Consider the following 26,015-nt stretch of genomic DNA (forward strand, 5'->3'; position numbering starts at 1 on the left):
ACATATATTCTTTATTGTACCAGGTATCAGAAGAATGGTATGTAAATGGTGTAACTGCTAGTCCCAAACTGATGACCTCCTTGTGTGGCTATGTACAACATATATTCTTTATTATACCAGGTATCAGGAGAATGGTATGTGAACAGTGTAACCGCTAGTCCCGAAATGATGACCTCCTTGTGTGGCTATGTACAACATATATTCTTTATTGTACCAGGTATCAGAAGAATGGTATGTAAACGGTGTAACCGCTAGTCCCAAACTGATGACCTCCTTGTGTGGCTATGTACAACATATATTCTTTATTATACCAGGTATCAGGAGAATGGTATGTGAACAGTGTAACCGCTAGTCCCGAAATGATGACCTCCTTGTGTGGCTATGTACAACATATATTCTATATTGTACAAGGTATCAGAAGAATGGTATGTAAACGGTGTAACCGCTAATACCGAACTGATGACCTCCTTGTGTGGCTATGTACAACATATATTCTTTATTGTACCAGGTATCAGGAGAATGGTATGTAAATGGTGTAACAGCTAGTCCCGAACTGATGACCTCCTTGTGTGGCTATGTTCAACAGGATGATCTATTTATTGGCTCTCTCACTGTCAAAGAAACTCTCATTTTCCAGGTATAAAAACTTATTCATGATAATGACAGGTGTTGGCCTTTAATAGGATAAACAAGGATGACAACATCCTTAAGTAGGGGGTCCCAAAAATGTTTGAAGGGAAAAACTGAGTTATACATAGAGTAGATGTTAAGTTGCCATTAATAAAAAAAAGAAAGATAATATACAAACAAATAATAAATGTCTTTTGAAGAATGACCTACAGGCAAATGGACAAAACATTGTATATACTAGATGCGAATAGGAATCTTAACTTAAAATGTCATAAGTCTATCTTCCATGAAAGCTGAAATAATTGTGTTTTGGACTGACTGACTGATGCACGGACAGATAATGTGACTTTTAAAGTAACCTCGCTACTAAAACGCTGAACGTATTCAAAACACTTTTCTAAGACATGAATACATGAAAAAACTTTTTGTAATCTTAGCTTTTGGTACAAATGATGAAAAATAGAAAAATGGACTTTTTTGATACATTGCTGATATGTTTAGGCAATGGTCCAGATGAACAAAGATACCCCTCTGGCTAAAAGATATCAAGCTGTCGATCAAGTTATTCAGCAAGTGAGTTTTACTGATACAAAATGGTTCGGTGGCTTTCTATATTCTTGCAGTTTTGCTGCAAATACAGATTATAATGTACTATTAAACAAGATTAGTCTTTATGAAAACTGATACCTTTTTTTTAATGGATAAAAAGATTACTATCCTTTTGTGTGCCGACATACAAACCACATGAAACATCTACATAGAAATTAGATTTTGACACATGTTTTACAGACAAACTTTTTGGTGACCACTGTATTGAGGATCCAAAAAGCCAAAGAAATGACGAGAAATTATTATAAAAAGTTTAAATTAATAGAAGAATGAAAGAACAATATACCTTTTTTTCAAAAAGACTTTAAACAAATTACCGATGCTTTTAGCCACGATCAACTGATATATCTAGCAGCAACTCTGTAGCTATAGTGTTTAACAACATAGTGCAGCTTGCATAGGCTACGGAATACTAAAAAAAGATCAGATTTATAATGAGTATTTTTTACTTGAAATTGATTTCAGAATGATAAAGTAGAAGTTTTCCTTATAACTACATTTTGCTAAAAAAAATTCTTACACTAACAGCAAAAACATGTGAAATTAAATCATATTACAAGTAGGGTTGGGCCGGATATCCGGTCATTTAAATATCCAACCGGTTACTGGATATTGAAACTATCTGGCTGATTTTAAATGCCGGATATCCGGTTATCAGGCTGGATATCAAGTAAATTGCCGGATATCTTACGTTTGCCAGATATCCGGCCCAACCCTAATTACAAGTATGAAAATAGCCAGCATATGATGGCCAAATTTCAGATAAAATATATTTTTTTTTTGCAATTTCAGCTTGGACTAGGAAAATCCCAAGATACCATGGTTGGCATACCTGGCAGACTTAAGGTAACTTTGATCATTATTATAATTTTTATTTAAGTATTTGTGGAAAATTGTCTGTTATAAGATAATATACATGATTTTGCAGTATATATGAAAACCTGTTATAATCGAATGAATACTAAAAAGCATTTTATAATTCCTTTCTCTCCTTATGTTTTATTAATGTAGATGTCTATCTTGTTTTGAAATGTTTTTAAATGTGTATAAACTCTTTCTAAATATTACATCAATAATGAAATTGTTTAGTTATAAAATATTAATAAATACAAAATAGTTATCACATCCGTTTTTTTAGCACTAAAATAAAGTAACAGAATGTGTGTATTTAGAAAGGATCTCACTAACTGCGAGACTGATATGTTTCTCCTTCACAGTAAAAATCAAGGGAAGGTTTATAGCTATTTTTGTGAATGGTACCTGCAATTTAAGAACAAGCCTCTGGAAAAATTGAAAATAGAGGGTCGACTACCCACTCCCCCCCCCCCCCTCTTCCCTCAAATTTTCCTAAAGCCGCTAGTAAGAAACAGAATTGTGTTAAATGAAAAGACTAAAGGAAAAGTAAAGAGAAATGTGTGCTTTTGTAAATTGTATATTAGATTTTATGTAATAGTGCTATATTTTTGCAAAAAATGATGGCACACCATTGTTAAATTCATTTTAACAAGGATAAATTAGTTGTAGCCAGCAAACTTGATGGATAAAATATTGGCCGATAGATTGGTGTGCTTACCCAAGTATAATAAACACAATTACCCTTTTTTGTGCATTATGACTATTATAGATGAAAAAAATTAACATTGCAAGTCAGTACCAACTAATCAAAATATGATAAAAGTCTCCAAAGTTGTTAAGACAAAGAGAGAGATAATATGTTTATGAAACTTTGGGTACCAGTATAATTTACTGTCAAATCCCCCTCCGTCACTAGAGTTGGCAAAGCTTTTGAAATGTCCTATCCTTTTAGTTTTAAAAGGTACATAGGGTCGGGTGTGAAGTGCTAAACAACAAGTAATTGAAGACCATGTCTCGTATCTGTTTGTAGATTTTGTCACTAGAACCTAAAATCAATCGAAAAGAAATACACAAAGGAACTGAATACAGACAAAGGAGACTTGTAAAGATGCTTCGCTTCTAAAAAAAATCCTATATAAAAAATGAAATAATGTACTTTCACAAAGAATACAATTTTGTTAAGTATCATTTTCATAAATTGAATATTATATGAATATTTGAAAAACAAATTTAGTTTCTTATACAGTAGCGGCTTCGCCTAAGTCTTAAGATACGTTGTTCATAAATAATTATAAATAATTTTCAGAAAAGAAATTGTCAAAAGACGCTAGGGGCTGGTTGGGGGCAAATGCCCCCTTATATGACACGCCTATGAATATAAGAGACAAAATACTTCATAAACTTTGCTATTTTATTTTAAACTAGCGGCTTAGCCCCTAGATGCCCCAAGGCACACTTGAGGGAAATTGAATATTCTGTTTCAATATTAGTTTGGAAAAGGAAAGAGATATTTTTTTGGAAGGGGGTCATTTTTCCTAGGGGTGGCTTTTCTTCGGAGGTACAAAAAATGTCTGCCCTATAAGAAGAAAACAAAAGTTTTAGACATTTATATCAAGATTAAATCCTGCAATTTTTAAAATATTCTAACGAGGGTGTTTTTTGAGAAAATTAGATTTGAAAATTTAAAGTTTATCTAATATCCCCTAGGAGTTACAGCATAATCATGACAAGAAAAGCAAAGATTATTTATTTAGAATTTTATACAACTTTGCTTTTATGAAGTCTTTCATAAAACCTCTCTATATATGATTTATTTAAGGCTGAATTTCCGTGACTTTAGCAAAGCAACTGATAAAAATGGCCATTAATTAACTCCCTTCACAGGAGTGGTTTTATGAAGAACTTTATAAAAGCAAACGTGAAAGCACCTGATTTTTAGTAAAACAGGCAACTGACTATGATTTTGAAGAAATTGTGATTTTGTAACAAATTTATTTTTGTATAGGGTGTTTCTGGTGGCGAGAAAAAGAGATTAGCAGTCGCGTGTGAGGTAATAGTTATTTCTCGCATCGTATTATAAACGGCTTTCCGCGGATATAGAATGTACAATTATGAGATTAAAACTAGTTTTTTTAGCCCCGAGGTGACGAAGTCACCGGCTAAAAAAACTAGTTTTAATCTTATGATTGTACATTTCTATATTCATAGAAAGCTGGATATAATACGATGCTAGACATAGTTTTTTCGTATGGATGAGAACCGGTTCCTATCCACCGGATTCGAATGAATACGAGAAAGTATATTAAACATCCATTAAGCTAAATAAGATTTTGATCAGTCTATCAAGATCATGCAAACCACTGAACTGTTTGGGTAATTAATTTTTGGGTTGGTTCAAAATAGTTTCATGATATTTTTTTTCAAACTTAGGATAGTTTTAGTCTATTTTCTGAACCCTATTTTTCTCAACGAATACAAAGTTTTGTTGAAAAATTTCCTAGTATTTAAATATCTAAGTAGAAAACAAACTTGTGAGTTGTTACCATCTTAATATTTAATCTCTTGTTCAAACAAAAAAATTCTAATTGAGAGGGAAGCAAATATATTGGTCTATTAGTATTTTTAATTACTTTACTTCTGTTTTTAATTATTTTCCAATCGAAGAAGGTAAATTATTTTAGAGAAAAAAAGTATATGAGAAGTTGTATGATGTAGTCTAGTCCATTTGTCTAATCTTCACCCTTTACTAAATTTTTAATAAGGTAGCTTACCTTATAATGTCAGTCCATCTGTCCGTAACGCTACAAGGGAAATGCCATTTTCTCGGCTGCTATTAAAGCTAGACGGCTGAAATTTGGGGTGGTGATTCTCTGTATCAATAAGCAGAGCATACATTATCTAATGTACTTGGTCGGTCTGTCTGTCGGTCATGCTGCATAAGTAACTTATTTCTTGTAAAGTTTCGGGAATTATAAGAAATATTTATGAAAAATTAGAATATTTCTTTCATCGTATTATAAACGGCTTTCCGCGGATATAGAATGTACAATTATAAGATTAAAACTAGTTTTTTTTAGACCCGTGGTGCGGAAGGCACCGGCTAAAAAAACTGGTTTTAATTTTATGATTGTACATTTCTATATTCGTAGAAAACTGGATATAATACGATGCTAGACATAGTTTTTTTGTATGGATGAGAACCGGTTCCTATCCACCGGATTCGAATGGATACGAGAAAATGCAATATTATGTTTGCGTTGCCCCGTTTTTTTACTTTATATTGATTTGACTCAATTTTTAACCTCATGAACCGTTGAGTCATTTTTACAACCCTGTACTAAAAATACTGTTCAAAGAAAAAAAACTCTTTCCATTTAAAACAGAAAAAAATTAATTGGAAACTAGAAAAAATGTTTTTTTTTATGGAATAATTAAAAAATTAATAAATTAGATACAGTTTTTCTTCTTTGAAAATTAAAGAAATACAACAATGGACAATGTATTCATGTACAACCCCAATAATGTTAAACAAATTACCCCTCATGTATATTCAAACTATTAATGGTACAAAAGTTTGGACACTGCTATTTTTTAAATGACTGGTACAAAATTTTGGACGCTGCTATTTTTTAAACTACTAGTACAAATCTTGGACACTGCTTTTTTTTATGTCTATGCAAAAGCAAATGAATGGGAGAAATCGTTTTAAAACTATGAAGCCAGTTAAAATAACCTTCTAATGTCCTGTCCCTTCATGTTTTTATATTTTTTACTCTCTAGGCCTGGAATCAAAAGTATATTTTGAATTGTTATTAGATGACACGCAATCAATTAGATATATATGTGTTGACAATGGATTTAAGATATGTGGACATATTGAATTGGGAAAATCTTTCGCCAATTTAGGTTGCTAATATGGACCTCATCTATTGGTTAGTTTTTTCATCTATCAAAATGGGATGGGATGAAGGGGTGGATGGGAAGGTATCGTTATTTTAGCCAGCTACAAGAATCACCTTATTTAAGTATATATTACTATTTTAGATTTTGACGAACCCCCCATTACTGTTTCTGGATGAACCCACGAGTGGTTTGGATTCTTATATGGCAAATAAGTAAGTTAATACTTGTAAAATACATGTCAAAATTTTGTTTAGTTATCATACTGACATAATTATATTGTTGATTTTTTTTTGAGGGGGGGGGGATTAAACTTTCAAGTAGAAGTAGAAGCTACACTGTAAAGCAGAACCATATCAGTTTAGCGGTTAGCGAGATTCTTCGGTACAGACACAAACACAGAGATTATGTTACTTTATTGTAAGGATTTTGTCGATATGCCAACAATGGCGACTTTTCAATAGACAGGTTGAACAAGATATCTGATAGACATTAACAAAAAGAGGATGACAACATCCATAAAAGCAAAGCACTGAAACGGTAGGACAAACAGACATTAACACTTGTATAATGTCACAACTGAATAATCAGAATATAAATGTATTAGAGTCAAAATTGTGAGTAAATTTGTTGAAAAGCTGTTTGATACAGAATAATGTTTATTGACATACTTACATTTTTAGGACTTGGTTATAGAGTTGCTTTTAATATTATACTTTGTTGTCCTAGGAAACAGTATACCAAAAATCAGATCAATCGGATAATTAGATCACATAAAAAATTTTTGTTAAAAAAGTAAAAAATCAACCTGATTAAAAAGGACGTACGGACATTCTGGTAATAATTATAGAGTTGCTTTCTAAATCGTGCCTAACTACTACAGGAATCACCATGCAAAGTTTGAAATCGATAGGACAATTCCAACAAACGAAAAAAGCTATATGTTACGGACGGACGTACGGACGGACTGACCCTATTTATAGAAAAGCTTCGCTTTAAAAAGAAATTTAAATCATAAAACCTAAATTTAAAAATTTATTCTATTATTTAGTGTTGTAGACAGCCTGGTAAAGTTATCAAGGATGGGCAGAGCGGTCATCTGTACTATACATCAGGAATTCATTTATAATCAGATTTAATTTGCTTAGACTTAAACCCAGGGATCTACATGGATAAGACAATGGCTGATGTACATCCCCAATGGTGATAAGCAAAACTACCCTACCTGTAAAACGTTTGGACACTTAATGACCAACCAATGATAATCGTCTGAAGCTTAAGATTTCTAAATGGGTCAGGCATGGGGAAAGAATTATCCCTTCCCCATATTTTCAATTCATTGTGTATTGGTGTATTAGTGCTCAAGAGGCACTTTTAATGAAAGAACCACAGTATAAACCAACAAAAAATACTATTAAATTTGCTTCAATAACGATTAAATTTTTTATTCTAAATGAAAAATTACTGCAGCCATCCTCTCAACTGTTCTGCAAGTTTGACCGTCTGTTACTGCTTGCTGGTGGCAGGACATGCTTCCTGGGAGATACTCATCAAGCCGCTAAATTCTTTACCAGGTGACCTATCTCTCTCTGTTCTCAGAGAGAGTGGGGACAATCGGCTGTTTATTACACTAGTTCCCAAAGTTTTATAATAACGTTATCGTTGGCTTAACAACTTTGGGAACTTTACATTTTGAATGGTTGGATCATTAAGTTGAGTGTTCCAACGATTCAACCATTAATTATAATCTACTGAATGGGTATTGTTGTATTCCATAATTAGTGATATATAACAATTTATCGGCTATTGTATTATCCCTTTAGATCCCTGCTCTGTTCTACTATACTTTAGCGCTGTTATTGTATCAACAGAGTATAATATCAACAGTATAGTAGCTTGGGGGATCTTAATGGATAATACAATGAACGATAACCCCTAATCACAATTTACAAAATCACCCCTTGAGTAGATTAATGATATTGGTAGAAAAAGTTTCGACCTGAAAGTTTGACCAAACCAATCATGATCAAATAAATAATCAAGCCAATTAATGAAAGAAAAAGTTTATGAAACTTGGGTACCAGTATAATTTACAGTTCAATGCTCCCCCCCCCCCCACCCCTCCCTGGTCAGCTACTTATGGTCGTCGACATTAACCATTGCTATTTTGAATTCAACAAAATGTTGCCATGTCGAAAAGAAATATTTATATTATTAGTCAGACTTTTATATTAGCTTTCACCAGTTATTAGTTCGAAAAAGATATCACAAACATTTCCCTAATTTTTAGCAAAATTTGGGGGCTGCGCTTAGTAGTATCTTAATGACGACCTTTTTATCTATCCCCCCAAGATATTATTTTAGACTTATTTCGTTAGTTGGCTATACATTATTCCTGCTTTCTATATAGTTTTCGTATGTATTTGAGTTTTATCGTTGATGGTTTTCCAAAAATGACAAACCGACAGACCTTGATTAAAAAGTGGTTTTGCGATGAATATAAAAAACTTTAGTTCATGTAAAAAAAAGCTTTTATAATCTACAAAAATAGACTTTTGTAAAAGACATTTTTAATTATTACTTCTTGGTAATGTTATTTTAAAAAAGATATTTCTTTAATTTATTTATTATTAATTCTTGGATTTCTTTATCGAAAAGAAGCTACTCTACAAACCTGATATATTATTTGGAAATCTGTCAAATTGATGATAGGGCTTTATACAGGATATATTTAGGATTTTCTTGAGTTTTTTTTTAAATATTTTCATTTTCATTAGTGGAAATTAGAATACTGGGTTTTATAAAATATAAATGTAAATGTCAAATAAATTTGTCAGTCCATTTGTATATTTGCTCTTAACAAAGCTTTGCAACTCATTAACTGAATCATCCTTGTTTTTTTTAGGATTGGATATCCGTGTCCCATAAACTTTAATCCTGCGGATCATTTTCTGGACACGCTTTCTGTTCAACCAAATAGGTATTTTTTGTAAATATTTTCTGGATACAATCTCTATTCTATAACTCTATCGAAAAGATACATTTGTAGATATTTTCTGGACACACTATCTGTTCAACCAAATAGGTAACTTTGTTCATATTTTTTTAGACACACTTTCTGTTTTATCCAATAGGTAACTTTGTAAATATTTAATGGACACAATCTCTGTTCTTTCAAAAAGGTAACTTTGTACATATTTTTGGACACACTGTTTGTTTAACAAATAGGTACCTGTGTACATACTTTATGGACACACTCTCTGTTCTTTGTAACTTTGTAAATATTTTCTGGACACGATCTCTGATCTTTCAAGTAGGTAACTTTGTACATATTATCTGGACACCCTCTCTGAATTATATAAAGATTTTCTGTTCCAAAAATAAGACCAAAAATAAAGTAAGCCATGTAACTTGATCAAGATTTCGTGATTTTTAACATGCATAATATAATCTTATCTATTTTTAGAGAGTTAGAAGCAGAGTTGTTGATACAATCAGTTGTAGAAGGGTTCAAGGTAAAAGAAATATACATACATCTACCTTATAATTAAGATATGTCTGTAAGTCACTAAGCATGGTACAACAAAAAAAAGTCTTTAATTCAATAGGTTTAGTGATTTTTGATATTATTAAAAAAATTATTTACATTTTTCTGGTTCCTTTTTTTTAATGCAGTCTATTATTTTTTTTTTTCGTCCAGGCTATAATCAACTTATTATAATGTCCTTATAATCAATTCTTTAAGCAAAAGTTGCTACCTAGCATTAAATATTCTCGTCCTTGTCGAATGATTTAGAAGTAACTACACAGTACCTTATAGACACGGAATGTCAGCATTCGACGGTCAACAATAGCTTGATCTTTTTCAAATTTTGGACTTATATTTAATTTAAAATCGTATTCATAGCATACATTAAATATCTTTTAATTGTCAAGCTTACTATTTTTACTATTTACTAATTCTAGGATAGCGTGGAGGGGAAGGAGATGCGAAGTTTTGTAGAACATGAAGTGAATAAACACTACTCTGTGTCAGGTAAACTCCAGGGCGGAAGGGAGGTGACAACGGACTGTAAATTATACAAGTCCCCAAATAAACAAGTTCTTTGGTTTATATCTGTTTTTTGGTCTTGAAGGCTTATACAAACTACAACCAGTGTCCAAACTTTTCAACTACAAAAGGGGTAATTTGGTTTATCATAGTTCAAGGTTTACTGGTAAGCTAAAAGTTGGTCCTGTAAAGGTTTTTACCTGGGATAATACAAAATTCTTGTAAATTTGTTTTATTTCTGTAAAAAAAAATTGTGAATATATTTCTCAGATGTATATTCTATTATTTTGGGGAAAAAATAACTGGTTCTAGCCCAGCGGATATTAATGGATTTTTATTTTAGAATTGAAAAGTATGAGAACCCGAATGTTGAAGGATATGTACAGATCAACATTCTTCATGCAGTTATGGTAAGATGTATATTTATAGGAAGCGAAGCAACTCTTTAATCGTTACTAGAAAGTGCGTCTAATTAAAATAAGCTCATTTTTAACTTTTTTGAAAATAATTTTTTTTTATAATATAATTATTATACTTATCTGATTTTTGCAATAATGATTCCTAGGACAACGAGGTAAAATATTAAATCTCTATAATATAACTATCTAATCGAGGCATCTCTATAATCAAATTCTAGAAATGAAAGTGTTTCCATTTCTGTATTCTGTATTAATGTTCTGCTTATTAAGTTCTGACATTCTACAAGAGTATTGTTCATTTGCCCTCCTTCTGAAATTAGAGCACTAGAGAACACTTTATCTCATTTGTTTGCTTTAGACTTTGATTAATTGTATTGAATCTTAATTGGTTGGTACAAACCATCCTTTTGGAAACTATTCTACCAATAATTAAAATCTAAAAAGGGGAACCTTTATAGGAATGAATGATTTATCTATAATACAAATTAGAATGATGTCTGTCCGTACGTACGTCCGTATATCTGTCTGTCTGTCCCTTAAGATCTCAGTAACCACTGAACCGATTGGATTCTACTCTTAAGAAGTTAAGGGAATATACCTACTGGTCCTGTGGTTGTTTTAGGCTATTTTCTTGAGACGTGGGACACCCCCAACCCACCAAAAGTATAAATCCCCCCTCACCATATTTTACGCAGTTAATTTAAAATGAGGTAGTGGCAGCACCAGAGGTACTTATTTTTTTAAATAACCTCTTGGGACAAAGCCCCTAGATGCTAGGAGCAAAGCCGCTAGTATTCATTAATCGAGCAAAACACATGAAATAGTTTTTGCTTACAAAATGTTTTTTAACAATATTCAAAGGTCGTCTTAATAAGAATTATATTTAAATTTATCAGTAAATGTATAATGATTCCTTATTTTTAAAATAAATTGATAATATGGGGGGGGGGGGGGGTTCTTATTTCTAAGCACCCTAACTGCGCGTATACCCAGTGCACAATATAACCTAATCTAAAGTAATAAACAAACAAACAAACAAAAAACTATACCATCCTTTTTTAAAATTTATTTCAAAATAAGCAGGGGTGGGGGAGGGGGGTTCAGTGCTAAAGAGGGTACTTTGCGTGATAGTGCCAAAAAGATTGATGTATAACCTACTAAATCAATTGTTTTCATTAAGGGCATTGATGTGGCGAGGGTGGTTGGCTCTCATGAAAGATCCAAAGCTGGTCAAGATGAAACTTTTTCAAACTCTGGTAATTTTTTATTCCTAATTTTGTTAATCTCACATTTTTATTTAAGTTTTAAAGAAAAAAGAAATAGATCTAACATTTTATAGAATAGGGGTGGGGGGGGGGGGGCATGAGCTATATGTAACTCTACCCATGGGATCGACTTTTCAATTGTATCTTTGAATATTTGCTAATAGAAATATCAACATAGCCAAGTCGCTACAAAGAGCAGAAAACAATTAACTTGTAGACAAAAAAGGTCCCCAACACTTGGGCCTGGTAGTTGTCGGGGTTATTCATCTATACTTATTTTATACATTTATTGTTAAAACATTTGATATGAGGCATACTCATAATGTATGACATTGTTTGTGCTTTAAAACAAAGGTTTTTCAATCAAGATGTGTAAAATCCTTGGTGGGGGGTTCTTACATATTATCATGCATGACTTTAATAAGGACTTCAAGATAAAGGTGATGCAATTAAGATATTGTTTATTGATATTGTTTTGGATCGACTCCCTTCACACACGAATTATTTTTGTTTTGATAAGGCCACTCTGCTTTAAATAATGAGCTGTTGCTCAATCACTTAATACCTAGGGATGTAAATATCCATTTATAATAGATTTAGTGATAGCTGGTAAATAACAAATTGGGGGTCATTTTATTCGTTAAACTGGGTATAGCTCGTGCAATCAAAGGGTTGGTTGTCTGTAATGTACTGTACCACGGGTATGAGGTGAAGGACCAAGAGTCTGGCCTTGAGTTGACAAGTTGACTGTTCAGTCCAGGTGCAACTCACCCACACGACATTAACAACATTAACAAGCTTCCAGTCAAATATACTTATTAGGTCAAACTGTTCTTATTTAAGCATTTAATTACACTTTCCTTGGTCAAGTTTAAGAACAGTTTGACCTAATAAGCGCATTAGTAAGAAGCTCACTTCCAACTTTACGGAAAATACACAAAAAATGACGTCCTTTTCTGTAGGTAATGTCTTTGATATTTGGGTGTGTGTACTATGGACAAGTATTGGATCAGCCTGGTATCATGAACATCAATGGAGCTTTGTTTATTCTTGTGGTCAACCTCACCTTTGGAAATCTCTTCCCTGTTATCAACGTGTTCTGTTCCGGTAAAAAACTTTTCTAGTATGGCTTTGAAACCGATAGTTATCCGCTGGATTAAAACCGTTCTTAGCCATAAAGATAAAATCATGTATAAACATCGTGTTTCAGACTATTTTCACGAATAGTGAAATAAAAATCATGAAATTAATACCAATTTTGTTAGCCCCTCGGGTCTAATAAAACTGGTTTTAATCTATGAATTTTTCGTTTTAATATCCTCCTCGTAAAGCTGTCTTTTATACGATGCGATAAATAACACATAATGGCTACGCTCCTAGCCTAAGTAAGGGGCCTTGTATTAAAAGAGGAGTTAAAATATACCTTAAACCATTCCCAAACTTAAATTTAAAAATAGAATTACCTAATATTTTTACAGAAACTATTGAGATCTTAAGCTTCGGACAAAAACCTTACTACTTTATATAAAAGAATTTTATGTTCATCCGTACTTTTGGATGTTGTCATCCCTGTAAATCTGTACAAAACGTTTATAATCTAATATTAATCTTTTTTATTTAGAGATGCCTATTTTTCTGCGAGAGCACTTTAGTGGAATGTACAGAGTTGGCGCTTACTTCCTGGCAAAACAGGTGTTTTTTCTTTCAATATTAAAGTAGAAGAATAGAGGGGACATGCACTATAAGTAACTCTACCCACAGCGGTGGGATTTCCTGATTCTGTATTTGGTCTTTAAATCAACTAATAGCGTGGAAAATATAAACAGACACAGCCCAATCTTTCCCGATTTTGTATATTTTTTGAGGAACACGATTCCAGTGACGTCATATTTTTCTTTCCCGAAAAAGGGAAGAGGGGAAGAAAATCTCTTTTTTTCTTCCCCCCTTCCCTTTTTCGGGAAAGAAAAATATGACGTCACTGGAATCGTGTTCCTCAAAAATTATACAAAATCGGGAAAGATTGGGTTGTGTCATATAAACACAGCCAGGTCTAAATTCTACAAAAGAACAGAAAGCAATTTATAAGCAGACGAATAGAATCTCCACCACTTGGGTCAGGTAGTCTGTACTATGCATCCATACTTATACATTTAAGATGCTGTCAGCCATTTCTATCCCTATAAAAATTACAAATGTGTTTTTTTTTGTCAAAAAGCATAACATATTTTTTAAAATTACAGTCATAATTAAAATTACTGCCCTAAATACATCCAACATTTGCATTAATACATCTGCATTTATCCACTAACAAAACTACATCTAAAATTGACAAAAACACATTCAATATTGACAAAAATACATTCAATTTAGACAAAAATACATCCAATATTGACGAAAATACATCCAATATTGATAAAAATACGTCTGAAATTGACGAAAATACATCCAATATCGACAAAAATACGTCAAAACTACATCAATTATTTCAGATTGTAATGTTGCCACTGTTTGTGTTCTACCCTCTCCTACAAGTGGGAATCATGTACTATATGGTGGGATTTTATCCAGGTAATATTTTAATATTTTGATTGAGTATGACACATAGCCCCCCCCCCCTCCCCCTACAATAGCTGGTTTATAGCTGCAACAAATGAGTGCAATCATATTATTTTTAATTTTCAAACATGCCTTGTAGTCAAAGTCATGCCTTTCACAAGACTAGTTATTTATCGCCAGGGGCGTCCAAGCTTTTTATTTTGGGGGGGGAAAAATTTTTTTAGGGGGGGGTAATTCGTGTTTGGGGGGGGTAAAATGGCGCGCGAAGCGCGCCGCAAATTTTTTTTTACCCCCCCCCAAAATTTTTACCCCGAGGGTAAAATTTGCTTGGGGGGGGTAATTACCCCCCCTGAAATCTGTTGGCAGGGGTAAATTTAGTTTACCCCCCCCAAAATTTACCCCCGGGGTAAAATTTTTGGGGGGGGTAATTTAAATTTTATTAAATATATAGTATTAAAAATGCGCGCAAAAAAATTTTTTATTAGAGATTTTTTATTTTGGGGGGGGGGGGTATTTACCCCCCCCAAATTGTTTGGGGGGGGTAAATACCCCCTCCTAAATGGTTGGGGGTGCCTACGGCACCCCCAGGGTAGGGGTAAATTTGGAGTTGGGGGGGTTAAATGAAAAAATTTTTGGGGGTGCCTACGGCACCACCAAAATCGTTTAGGGGGGGTAATCGCCCCATTACCCCCCTCCCTTGGACGCCTATGTTTATCGCTTCGTATTTTATTATAAATAGCTTTCAGCGGATATAAAAATGAAAAATTATAGAATTAAAATCTGTTCTGTTAGCCTATATTTTGAAAAATTTCCTTTAATACGATGCTATACATGAAATTTTAATATAGGTAGAACAGGTACTAATCCAGTGGATATCTATCACATAGACGTCCAAGGGGGGGGAGGTAATGGGGCGATTTCCCCCCCCAAACCCCCGGGGTAAAATTTTTTTTTTTTTTTTGGGGGGGGGTAAAAAAAAATGCGGAGCGCTTCGCGCTCCATTATACCCCCCCCCCAAAAAAAAAAAGCTTGGACGCCCCTGATCTATCAGTCATATTCAAATCCTCTGAGAAAATAAAAAAAAATTTCTTGGACGGACCGATGTACGGGCCGACCTACTCTAAATATAAAGTAGCTTGCAATACTTAAAAGAAGAAATTATTGCAGAATTAAATCATTAACGTTTATGTTATATTTAGATGCTATAAAGTTTGCCTGGTGTGTTTTGGTAATGATATTGATGGTACAAGCTGTTCTAAGCTTAGGTAACAAAATAATTGCCTAAGGGGAAGGAGACGATTTTTAACCCCCCCCCCCCCCCTACTTCGCATAAAAGAGCCCCCCCTCCCAACACATTTGAAACCCTGCAAAAATAGTTTTGACGCTCAATATGGTTCATGGGATATGGGATGGTCCTTATGTTCAGCTGATAATTTCAAACTGCTTCGATTCATATGAGTGTAATTGTCCTTGCTTATTGACCAACTCATAAACCTTGTAAAATTCTTTATATTTTCTATTGAAGATCTGAAGGAATAAGACTATGGCCGATAAATTGATATACATACCATTACCCAATGACGATTCAATTACCCCTTCTGTAAGTTTCAATTAGTGGTTGAAACGTTTGGACATTCAACTCAATGAACCAACCAATCAAAATACTATATATGTCCCCAAAATTATTGAGCCTCCCTCCCTGGTATTCTAAGAGTGCAAGTTTTATGCTTTAAGGTTACCTGGTATCCTGTATGTTTACAAGCATTGACTTGGCTCTTGTATTGACTCCTGTCCTGGTTATTCCTCTCCTTCTGGTTGGTGGATTCTATCTAAATGATGAGTAAGTATTATTCAGATATAGTCCCTTTGTGGTAACGCCTCTTAAGGGGCGTTTATTCTATATAGCCCCTTCAAGGGGCGGGACTATACCCATTTATTCTAGTTTAACTTAAAAAAACAATCATTATGCTATGGATTATAATAGGATCTCTGCCTGACTGAAAAATCATTTATAAGAACGTATTACAGACAAGTTTCCACGAATACTAAAATAAAAATAAAAAATAAATATCAGTTTTGGGGTACCAAACCTGATTTTAATCTTAGATTTTTTCATTCTAAGATTAAAACTAGCGAATAGCTGTCTATCTCTCATTTGTTGGAATAAAAACTTTGGGTACATTTATCAGATCTAATAAATATCCCATATTTCAGGAGTATACCTGTATATCTGATATGGATCAAGTACATATCCTGGTTCCACTATTCATTTGAGGCACTCATGATCAACCAATGGGATCAAGTTCACAACATCACCTGCACAACCGTAGGTAGCAAATTTCAATCCTGTTTAGCTCTTATAACCCTGCCCCCCCCCCCAATCTACCTCTTTTTTTAGTAACGAAGCGTAGGTAGGAAAATTCAATCATGAACCCTTCCCCCTCAACACCTCTTTTTAGTAACAAAGCTACACTAAAATTCACAATGTCTGTCCGTCCGTTAGTCCTTAACAAAAGACATATATGTAATTAATTTTTCAAGTGTTTCGTAATTTTAACATTCTTATGTCTTTCTTTTTGCTGATTGATAATTCCCTTTGTGTCAATCCATGTTTTTTTTGTGATTCGTTAATTATGGATGTTATCATCCTTGTTCAATTTATAAACATTGCGAACAAAGTTTTGCCATAAATTAAGATAAGATAAGATGGTTTTCTTTTACAATGCACTTCTTTTAGGTCCATGGAAGGTATATTTGGGGAAAAAATGAAATAAATTGTTTATTTTAGGGTCAGATGATTAGAACCCCTTAAAATGTCATCCCTGGGAAATTTGAGTATTTAAAACGATGCAGCAAATAGTGCCTAATAAAAAATGACATCATATAATACAAATGACCAATGATAGGCCAGTATAAATTTATATTGACCGCAATGGTAAAATATATATTGGCCTATCATTGGTCATTTGTAATTGTATGACGTCATTTTTTATTAGGTACTATTTGCTGCTTTATTTCAATTTCTTTGTGTATGTTTAGAAAACTTTGGGGGAGGAGAACCACCTTGCATCAGATCTGGAAGTATGGTTCTACAACAGTTTGGATTTCATAAGGTATACATTTTCGAAACCGATTAATATCCGCTGTATTAGAACCGGTTCTCTGCCACATTGAACACTCATGTATAGCATCGTAATACAGACATTTTTCCACATTCATTAAAATAAAGTCATAAAATTAATACCACTTTTGTTAGCCAGGGCCTTCGGCCTTACAGGGTTAACAAAACTTGTTTTTTATCTTATAATTTTTCATTCTAAATGTTTAGTAAGTGAACGTAACCCTTTCAAAATTAGGATATACTAAGATGACCAGTTTAGAACCAAAATATTTGACTTTTATTTATTATTTAGGGAAACTTTATGGCTGATATTCTATACATGGTTGCTTTGATTGTTGTTTTCAGGTATGCTTTTTTTTGCTATTCCACCACAGATTATTTCTTCCTCTTACCAATTTAAAAGTCAGGAATATGTTTCATGTCCCATTGGCATTTTGTCTACTAAATGGGCGAGAATGAAACATTTTTTTTTACTTTCAATTTTAATTTTTCACACACTTTTCCTCAACAGTTTAGCGGATTTATGACCAACACGCAACAAGCGGTCAATGGATCCTATAAATAGACATATTTGCAAAATCAAAACTGGTTTTAGCTAAATTGTATCTGCTCCTTCTTCCGGATTATAGAATTTTTAAGAATTTGACTAAAAATGTGTGATGATTTGACTTTAAAATAGCCTTTAATGTAAAATGTATATTACCTCTAACACAAGAAAGCAGTAGTTGTTTAAAAAACTTTTTTTGTAGATTAATTATAACTCATGAAATTGTCGACGGCGGTACCTTCTGGTTTTCATTAATGCTTTTTTTCTTCAAATTACCTTGAAATCTTAAACTTAGAAAGTAAAAACAGTAATGAAAAATCAACATATCATTTAACTAAACAATTATGACAACATCCATAAAAGCGAAGCACTGAAACTGTAGGTCAAACGGACATTAACACTTATATAGTATCAGAACTGAATAATCAGAATATAAATGTATAAGAGTCGAAGCAAAATTGTAAGTAAATTTGTTGAAAACTGCTTTACTTTCTAAATCGTACCTAATTACTAAAGGAATCACCATGCAAAGTTTGAAATCGGTATGACATCTATAACATGCCTAAATTAACGAAAAAAGCTATCCGTTTGTGAAGGACGTCCGGACGGACCGACCCTAATTATAGAAAAGCTTCGCTTTTAAAAATACTGACAGAATTGATTTACAACATATTTACTGTTATTAAAAGCGAAGCTTTTCTATAATTAGGGTCGGTCCGTCCGTACGTCCGTCTGTCCATCAGTAAAAGTTAGATTTGAAGGTGGAAATGTTAGCTTTTTTAGTGGAACGGTTAGCTTTTTCCGTTAATTTAGAATTTTCCTATCGATTTCAAACTTTGCAAGGTTATTCCTGTAGTATTTAGGTACAACTTAGAGAAAGTGTAGCTACTCTAAAATCGTTACCAGAATTTCCGAACGCCCAATTTAAACTGTTGATTTTGAAAAAAATTAAAACAACATATCTTTATGTGATAAAATTATCCGATTGAACTGAATTTTAGGATACTTATTCCTAGGACAACAAAGTACAATGTTATAGGCGATGCATCTCTTTATCAAGTCCTAAAAATGTTATTATGTCCTTAAACATTAACTTGTATTTAAACCGTTTATAAAAAAATTTACTCATAATTTTGTTTAGACTTTAATAAATTTATATTCTGATTATTCAGTTCTGAAACTTTACAATTAATAATGTTCGTTTGTCCTACGGTTTCATAGCTTGGTTTTATGGATGTTTTCATCCTTGTTTATATAGAATAGGGGATTTTTTTTCCTGGCTTTTTTTGAAATTCAAGTAGTGCCGTTGCAATTATTATGCCTTTTGGTGAAAAAACACTTGTGTAAAAATTTTAACCATTTTGGACAAGTATTATGCCCAGTAATTTCACTTTGAAATTTTGACGCCCCCCTTATGGGGGTCAAAAAATCATTGCATCTGAACTATGGCTTCATGGTGCTCCCTGAATAGGTCTTGAGGAGTAGAATCAGGAATTTTTGAAATTTTGAAAATATCTCCTTCCTAGACTGAGAAAAGTTCAAAAAACCCCTAAAAAACGCCATTTTTGAAAATTGGCCAATTTTTATAGGTTTTTTGAACTTTTCTCAGGCTAGGAACGAGATATTTTCAAAATTTCAAAAATTCCTGATTCTACTCCTCAAGACCTATTCAGGGAGCACCATGAAGCCATAGTTCTAATGCAATGATTTTTTGACCCCCATAAGGGGGGCGTCAAAATTTCAAAGTGAAATTACTGGGCATAATACTTGTCCAAAATGGTTAAAAATTTTTACACAAGTGTTTTTTCACCAAAAGGCATAATAATTGCAACGGCACTACTTGAATTTCAAAAAAAGCCGGGAAAAAAAAATCCCCTAATATAGAAACAATAAGCAATTTAACACTCGAATTTTGTATGAAAGACACAATAGTATAAGTTATCAAACACATAAACAATAGATTGTTGAAGAAATTAGGCATTTAATTGATTATATCAAAGGAAAGTTATTAATAAGTATAGTCTAATTAGTTAAAAACTGAATAGTTCTTATACATTAAATAGTTTTACTATTAAGTAAATTTGTTGCAAAATACAATATACTGTTTAAGGACATTCCTACATTTTTAGGACTTTATTATAGATGTGCCTCGTTTATAACGTTGTACCTTGTTGTAGTATTTATTACAAAAAGGTTTAAAACTTATTGTAGAATTGCTATGCTTTCTAAATCGTACCTTACTACTAAAGGAATAACCATGCCAAGTATGAAATCAATAGGACAATTATAAAAGGCCTAAATTAATGATAAGAGCTATCCGTTATAGACAGACAGACCAATCCTTAATAAAGAAAATCTTTACTATTAAAATCAAGCATCAGAAAAAGTCTTGTTTTTTTTAATTATAATTATAGATCCACAACGACCAAAATCTTTGACCTATGTAGATTATGATCACATTTGTCTTAAATAAGATACAAAATTAAATAAAAATTGTTTTCAATTGCTAAATAATCTTTAATACACCAGACATTAATTTGATGTTAAATTAAAATATACTATATATATCTCTATATAAAAAAAGCGATTGTGCCCCTAGCATCTAGTTGGTCTGTTTTCTAAGGGGTAAGGCATAAAAATCATCCAGAGACTTGAATCTAAAAATCAAATAGTCTGAACCCATCCTGGGTCCTATGTACGTGAAGCTTTCCTAGAGTGTAGAACTAAATCAGCTATCGAAATCTTAAGCTACAGATAAAATACATACTGTATACATACAAAACATATCAGATGATCATTATCAAATTTTTGTCAACTTTAATGCAATTAAAATTAAAAAGCATATACTTTACCTAGTAACTATTAAGTAATAAAATAGTAAATGAAGTGTATTCAAGTAAATCTTTTAAAGTAATGTTTTTAAATGAACCTTTCGTGTCATATATTAACCTACTTACTGTTTCATTATATCAAAAGTTTATCCATATAAAATTTAAAATGTTTTAGAACAGAAAAGATAGACTTTTGTGTAATAAACGGCTAAGTATCTAATCAATTAGGATTAGTGCTTTTTATATAACTAATAATGCATAAAATAACCACTGCTATACATCCTAAATATGCAGTGTTGAAGTGTTAAAAATATTGTTTTAAAGCCTCAACAAATATGACAAAATTATATTTACAAGCTTTAAACTATAAGATGATTTTTGATTAAAGGTTATTTTAAAGTCAAATAATCACATATTTTTATTAAAAATCTTTGAAATACTATAGACACGAAGAAGGAGCAGATACAATTTAGGTAAAACCAGTTTTGATTCAGCAAATGTGTATATTTATAAGATCCATTGACCGCTTGATGCGTGTTGGTTTTAAATCCGCTAAACTGTTGAGGAAAAGCGTGTTCATTAACAGTTTTAATTAATTGTATCTAGCTTACATGTTGTTATCTATTGTTGAACATAGTAAGTATTCAATGAAACAATAAGTATCTTGACTCTGGCTTTAAAATATCTTAATTTTATAATCTTTTTGAAGTAACACCTTATTTGCTAATAGATTATGATTTTAATAACCTTATTCAAATCTTTTGCTACTAAGACTTACTAATACTACTAGCGTGCAAACTGAAAGAAATCTCTAGGGCAATTTCCCCCCAAATTATATCATAGCCCTCTGTACATATTATAATTGTACATTTTTATATTCACAGTAGCACACAGACAACGGAGGCGAGCAGACGTCTTCATGTGTTTCCTGTGAAGATTGATTTTTTTCAATCTTACCCTTACAGTCAGCTTATTGCAAACATGGGTTGAAAATGTATGGGTACCCAAACCAATTCGTGTGTTGTGAACATTTACCATCAAACAAAAAAATCTGCAATATACAACAAAAACAGTGAAGCCACCTTTTTTTGGCCTGCAAAAAAATTCCTTCAAATAAAGCTTGTTTGTAAGATGATATTATCATCCCTCTGCCTCCTTTCATCCCCAAGATACAATATGACCCAAGCTAACCGCTGCGCTGTACAACACACCAACCATTCACAATGGGAATTTCTAGGAACTAAACAAATTATGCTGAGGATACAAATTTGTTGGTTGCTACTCATTATTTATCCTCTGGCTACTACTCAGGCTATTGGTGTCTGCCATTAATTAAAATGAGTAAAAGGCATCCTTTATTGGATGTATTGCGTCGGGCTGCAGACGACATGTTATTGTTTCTGGCATCTTCAATCAAAATTTTCCGCCAAAACAGTATGACAGATGAAAACAGCATTGTACAAACTGTAAATAGAAACAATAGCAAAGCAATGGTTTATACATCTTCAATCAATGTTTCAATTTATTGACAATCTATCTAAGATATTGAGTAGAAACTGTAACAAACTGCAAAGTATAAAGATATCTGTGTATCTAATTATTATCAATCTATGTAACACTCCTAACAGTTGAATATTATTGATGTTTTATCATTATTGTTGTGTTTATATTATTCACCTGTTTCTAACTATTTGCATTATATGTGCTATCATGTTGTTAACTAAATTATAACATTGTGTCCACAGTTTTGTCCACTGTGAATATCTATTTATAGACAATGAGAACGTTATTAATTGACATATATCATTAACTTTTAACATGTATGTATAACTTCTCGGCGTTACTAACCCCTTAGCTATTTAGTATTTGGTGTTGTATTAAATAGCTATTAATTATTGCACAGTAATTTTATGTTTATGTAGAATGTTCATGATTTTTATTTTAATATGTATGATATTTTTTTTCCAAAAGTTGAAATATATCATTTTAAAACACAACACATTTTTATATCCGCAGAAGGCTGTTTGTAATACGATGCGAAAAATAACTATTATAATTGCAGAATCCTGGCATACCTGTGCCTGCTGGCCAGAACCTGGAGGTCCACCCACAAGACATCCAAGCCTGGATATGAAGATCAGAATAATGGGTCCAGTGGTTACAGGCCACATTAATCATACTGGACAATATCAAATCCCAATCATGCAAAGAGGAGGGGACATTGGACTGTAGATTATATTGGTACCCAAAGTATCTCATTGGCTTTGGGTACTTCTATGAAATATTGAGTAATTGTTGCAAACTAGTAGTGTCCAAACTTTTCAACCAATTAATTTAATCTACATGCAGAAGGTGTAATTAAGTTTAATATACATAATTAGATATATATATATATATTTTTCGTCCATTGTCTTATCTCTTGCCTTGTTAGCTTATTTGTCAAATCGTAAGTGTTTAGGGTTAAAAAGAGTTAAAGCTTGGAATATGTATCAAATATGGCTTCAAACCGATTAATATCCGCTGGATAAGAACCGATTATCAGCTATACTGAAAAATCATGTAATGAATGATAAAATAAAATAGAAATAAAAAATATTTCAGATTGTGCTAAAATGGCCATTCAACCCTTCGGAGCTTACAAAACTATAATTTTTACTTTAATTTCCGTGGAAAGCTGTCTATAATACGATGCGCTAAATAACTATTCACATTCCCAGACAGTAGAAGCCACCCCCTTTACTTTGGTAAAATAATCAATGAAAGGTTATGAACGTAAACAAGCATTATTATACCAGGGAAAGGAAATTTAATCATGATATTTTTGCCTTTTAAAAAGACTTAATATGAATAGTTATTTCTCGTATCGTATTATAAACAGCTTTCCGCGGATATAGAATGTACAATCATAAGATTAAAACCAGTTTTTTTAGCCCCGAGGTGCCGAAGGCACGGGCCTAAAAAAATGGCTTTTATCTTATGATTTTACATTTTTATATTCGTAGAAAGCTGGATATTATACGATGCTAGACATAGTTTTTTCGTATGGATGAGAACCGGTTCTTATCCACCGGATTCGAATGAATACGAGAAAAATACATACATCTATTTACTTGAGTAAAAAACTTCCAAGCTTTTTTTTTTTGGGGGGGGGGGGGGGAAGGTCATAAAATACCACTGAGATTGGGGTAAAATGGCGCTTAAAATGATTATTAAGTGATTATTAACCCCCCTAAAACAGTTTTGGCAATTTCACAAAAATTTTAATTACTTAGGGGAATCGTGTAGGGGGTGGTTATCACTTCTTAACCCATTTTGTACATACTTACTTGAGAACTTGGAATTTTATTGATTTGTGGGAATAAACGCCTTTTTTTGCAGAATACCTATCCCCTCCCCACTCATAGTAACAATATGATGGTCATATAGGGGATAGAAATTGATCAAACATATATTAGCTAAACAATAATAATAGTTATTTCTCGCATCGTATTATAAACGGCTTTCCGCGGATATAGAAAGTACAATTATGAGATTAAAACTAGTTTTTTTAGCCCCGAAGTGCCGGAGGCACCGGCTAAAAAAACTGGTTTTAATCTTATGATTGTACATTTCTATATTCGTAGAAAGCTGGATATAATACGATGCTAGACATAGTTTTTTCGTATGGATGAGAACCGGTTCCTATCCACCGGATTCGAATGAATACGAGAAAAATAATTGTTGGATCGATTTTATTTCTCGTGTGGTTTGGCGACCACGCGTGCCTCATATCATTTAACCAAGGATAATGTTATAAAGGTCGTGAAATAAAAGTTCAGATATTTAAGGGTGCAAAGTGTTAACAAATTAAAACATTTATTAAACTGTTTGTCTATCTGTATCAGCTTGTTTGTCTGTCTATTTATTAATCTGTTTGTCTATCTTCTTGTTAATCTGTTTGTCTATCTATTTGTTAATCTGTTTGTCTATCTATTTGTTTCTCTATCTATTTGTTAGTTTGTTTGTCTATCTATTTGTTAATCTGTGTGTCTATCTATTTGTTTGTCTATCTATTTGTCTATCTATTTGTTTGTCTATCTATTTGTTTGTCTATCTATTTGTTAGTTTGTTTGTCTATCTATTTGTTAATTTGTTTGTCTATCTATTAGTTAATCTGTTTGTCTATCTATTTGTTTGTCTGTTTGTCTATTTGTTAATATATCTTTTTCTCTATAGTTAATCTTTGTTTCTCTTTAATTAATCTGTTTGTCTATCTATTTGTTAATCTGTTTGTATTTCTATTTTTTTTATCTGTTTGTCTATCTATTTATTAAATAGTTTGTGTCTGTCTGTCTATTTTTCTACATCGTTGTCTATTGATTTTCTTCAATTTTGTCTATCTGTTCGTCTATGAATGCCAATCCGTCCATCTATACAGATAGCTCCTTATTTTCTAACCTTTAGAAGATTTTTTGATTAAAATCTGTGAGTCATTTCACATGATATTTGATACATAATAAAATCAATTTATTAAGTTTTTAGTAGCGAAGCTACTACAGTTATACTTTGTATCTGTCAGTAAGTCTGTCAGTCACTAACGCTATGAAGAAATTTGAAGATATTGAAGATAGACAGCTAAAATTTTCAGTAAAGATTCCTATGACATTTGAGCATATACATTGTTTTGTCCGTCTGTATGCCGATCATTTAGATACATAATTTCATAAACCTTATTTTTAAAGGTTTCGTGATTTTATTTGAGTTTTTGCATATTCTCTCTCGTTCTTTTTTCTGTTATGACAACTCAACATCTGCTCTATAAGTAAGGCTCATTTTGTCCGTTAGCCCATTCCTGATTCTTATATGCTTCGCTACTTATGAACGTTGTCATCCTTGTTTTTTAGCTTTCTCCTTATTTTTCATCTAACTTTTTAGTACATGATCAGATTATAAAAAAAGTTTATATATTTTTATATATGCAAGGCCAAAATTACCACTTTTCTAGGTATAACTTTGCATGTTAGTAATATTGTGAGTTATTTGGAAATCAGAAAAACAGTTTTTATTTTATGTGTAATTCCCCGTCTCAAAAGTTTCTATTGGTATAATATAATCATCAAGTTGCCAAAATTGGTCTTGTGAAAATTCTTCGGCAACGTTGTTTAATGCCCAGAAAAAAATCCCCAAACGTATGTTCCAACTATTGAAAATTATATCCCCGATTTTCTAAAATGGAGAAATTTGTCTATAAT

General features: G+C 32.4%; 1 protein-coding gene across 1 annotated transcript; it reads left to right on the forward strand.

Annotated features, from left to right (window-relative positions):
• Nucleotides 1-512: 512 nt before the first annotated feature.
• LOC145331824 (protein white-like) lies at nt 513-23,134 on the forward strand. The gene is made up of 21 exons (XM_080176671.1): nt 513-637; nt 1,132-1,203; nt 2,032-2,085; nt 4,100-4,144; nt 6,139-6,209; nt 7,046-7,106; nt 7,462-7,568; nt 8,900-8,974; nt 9,461-9,509; nt 9,961-10,030; nt 10,389-10,455; nt 11,645-11,720; nt 12,692-12,836; nt 13,351-13,421; nt 14,219-14,297; nt 15,485-15,550; nt 16,020-16,125; nt 16,500-16,615; nt 17,325-17,398; nt 17,699-17,751; nt 22,847-23,134. Exons 1-21 carry the CDS (start codon nt 557-559, stop codon nt 22,956-22,958), a joined length of 1,650 nt encoding a protein of 549 aa, XP_080032797.1. The 5' UTR covers nt 513-556; the 3' UTR covers nt 22,959-23,134.
• The last annotated feature ends 2,881 nt before the right edge of the window (nt 23,135-26,015 follow it).

Source organism: Acartia tonsa, chromosome 11 (assembly GCF_053477335.1).
Source record: "Acartia tonsa isolate MP-2025a chromosome 11, ASM5347733v1, whole genome shotgun sequence".
Lineage (NCBI taxonomy): Eukaryota > Metazoa > Arthropoda > Copepoda > Calanoida > Acartiidae > Acartia > Acartia tonsa.

Coding starts and splice junctions, on each gene's coding strand:
- LOC145331824 (XM_080176671.1), top strand. CDS start 557: ATGACCTCCTTGTGTGGCTATGTTCAACAGGATGATCTATTTATTGGC. Junction 10,456..11,644: donor ACATTCTTCATGCAGTTATG/GTAAGATGTATA, acceptor GTTTTCATTAAG/GGCATTGATGTGGCGAGGGT. Junction 17,752..22,846: donor GCTTTGATTGTTGTTTTCAG/GTATGCTTTTTT, acceptor TTATAATTGCAG/AATCCTGGCATACCTGTGCC.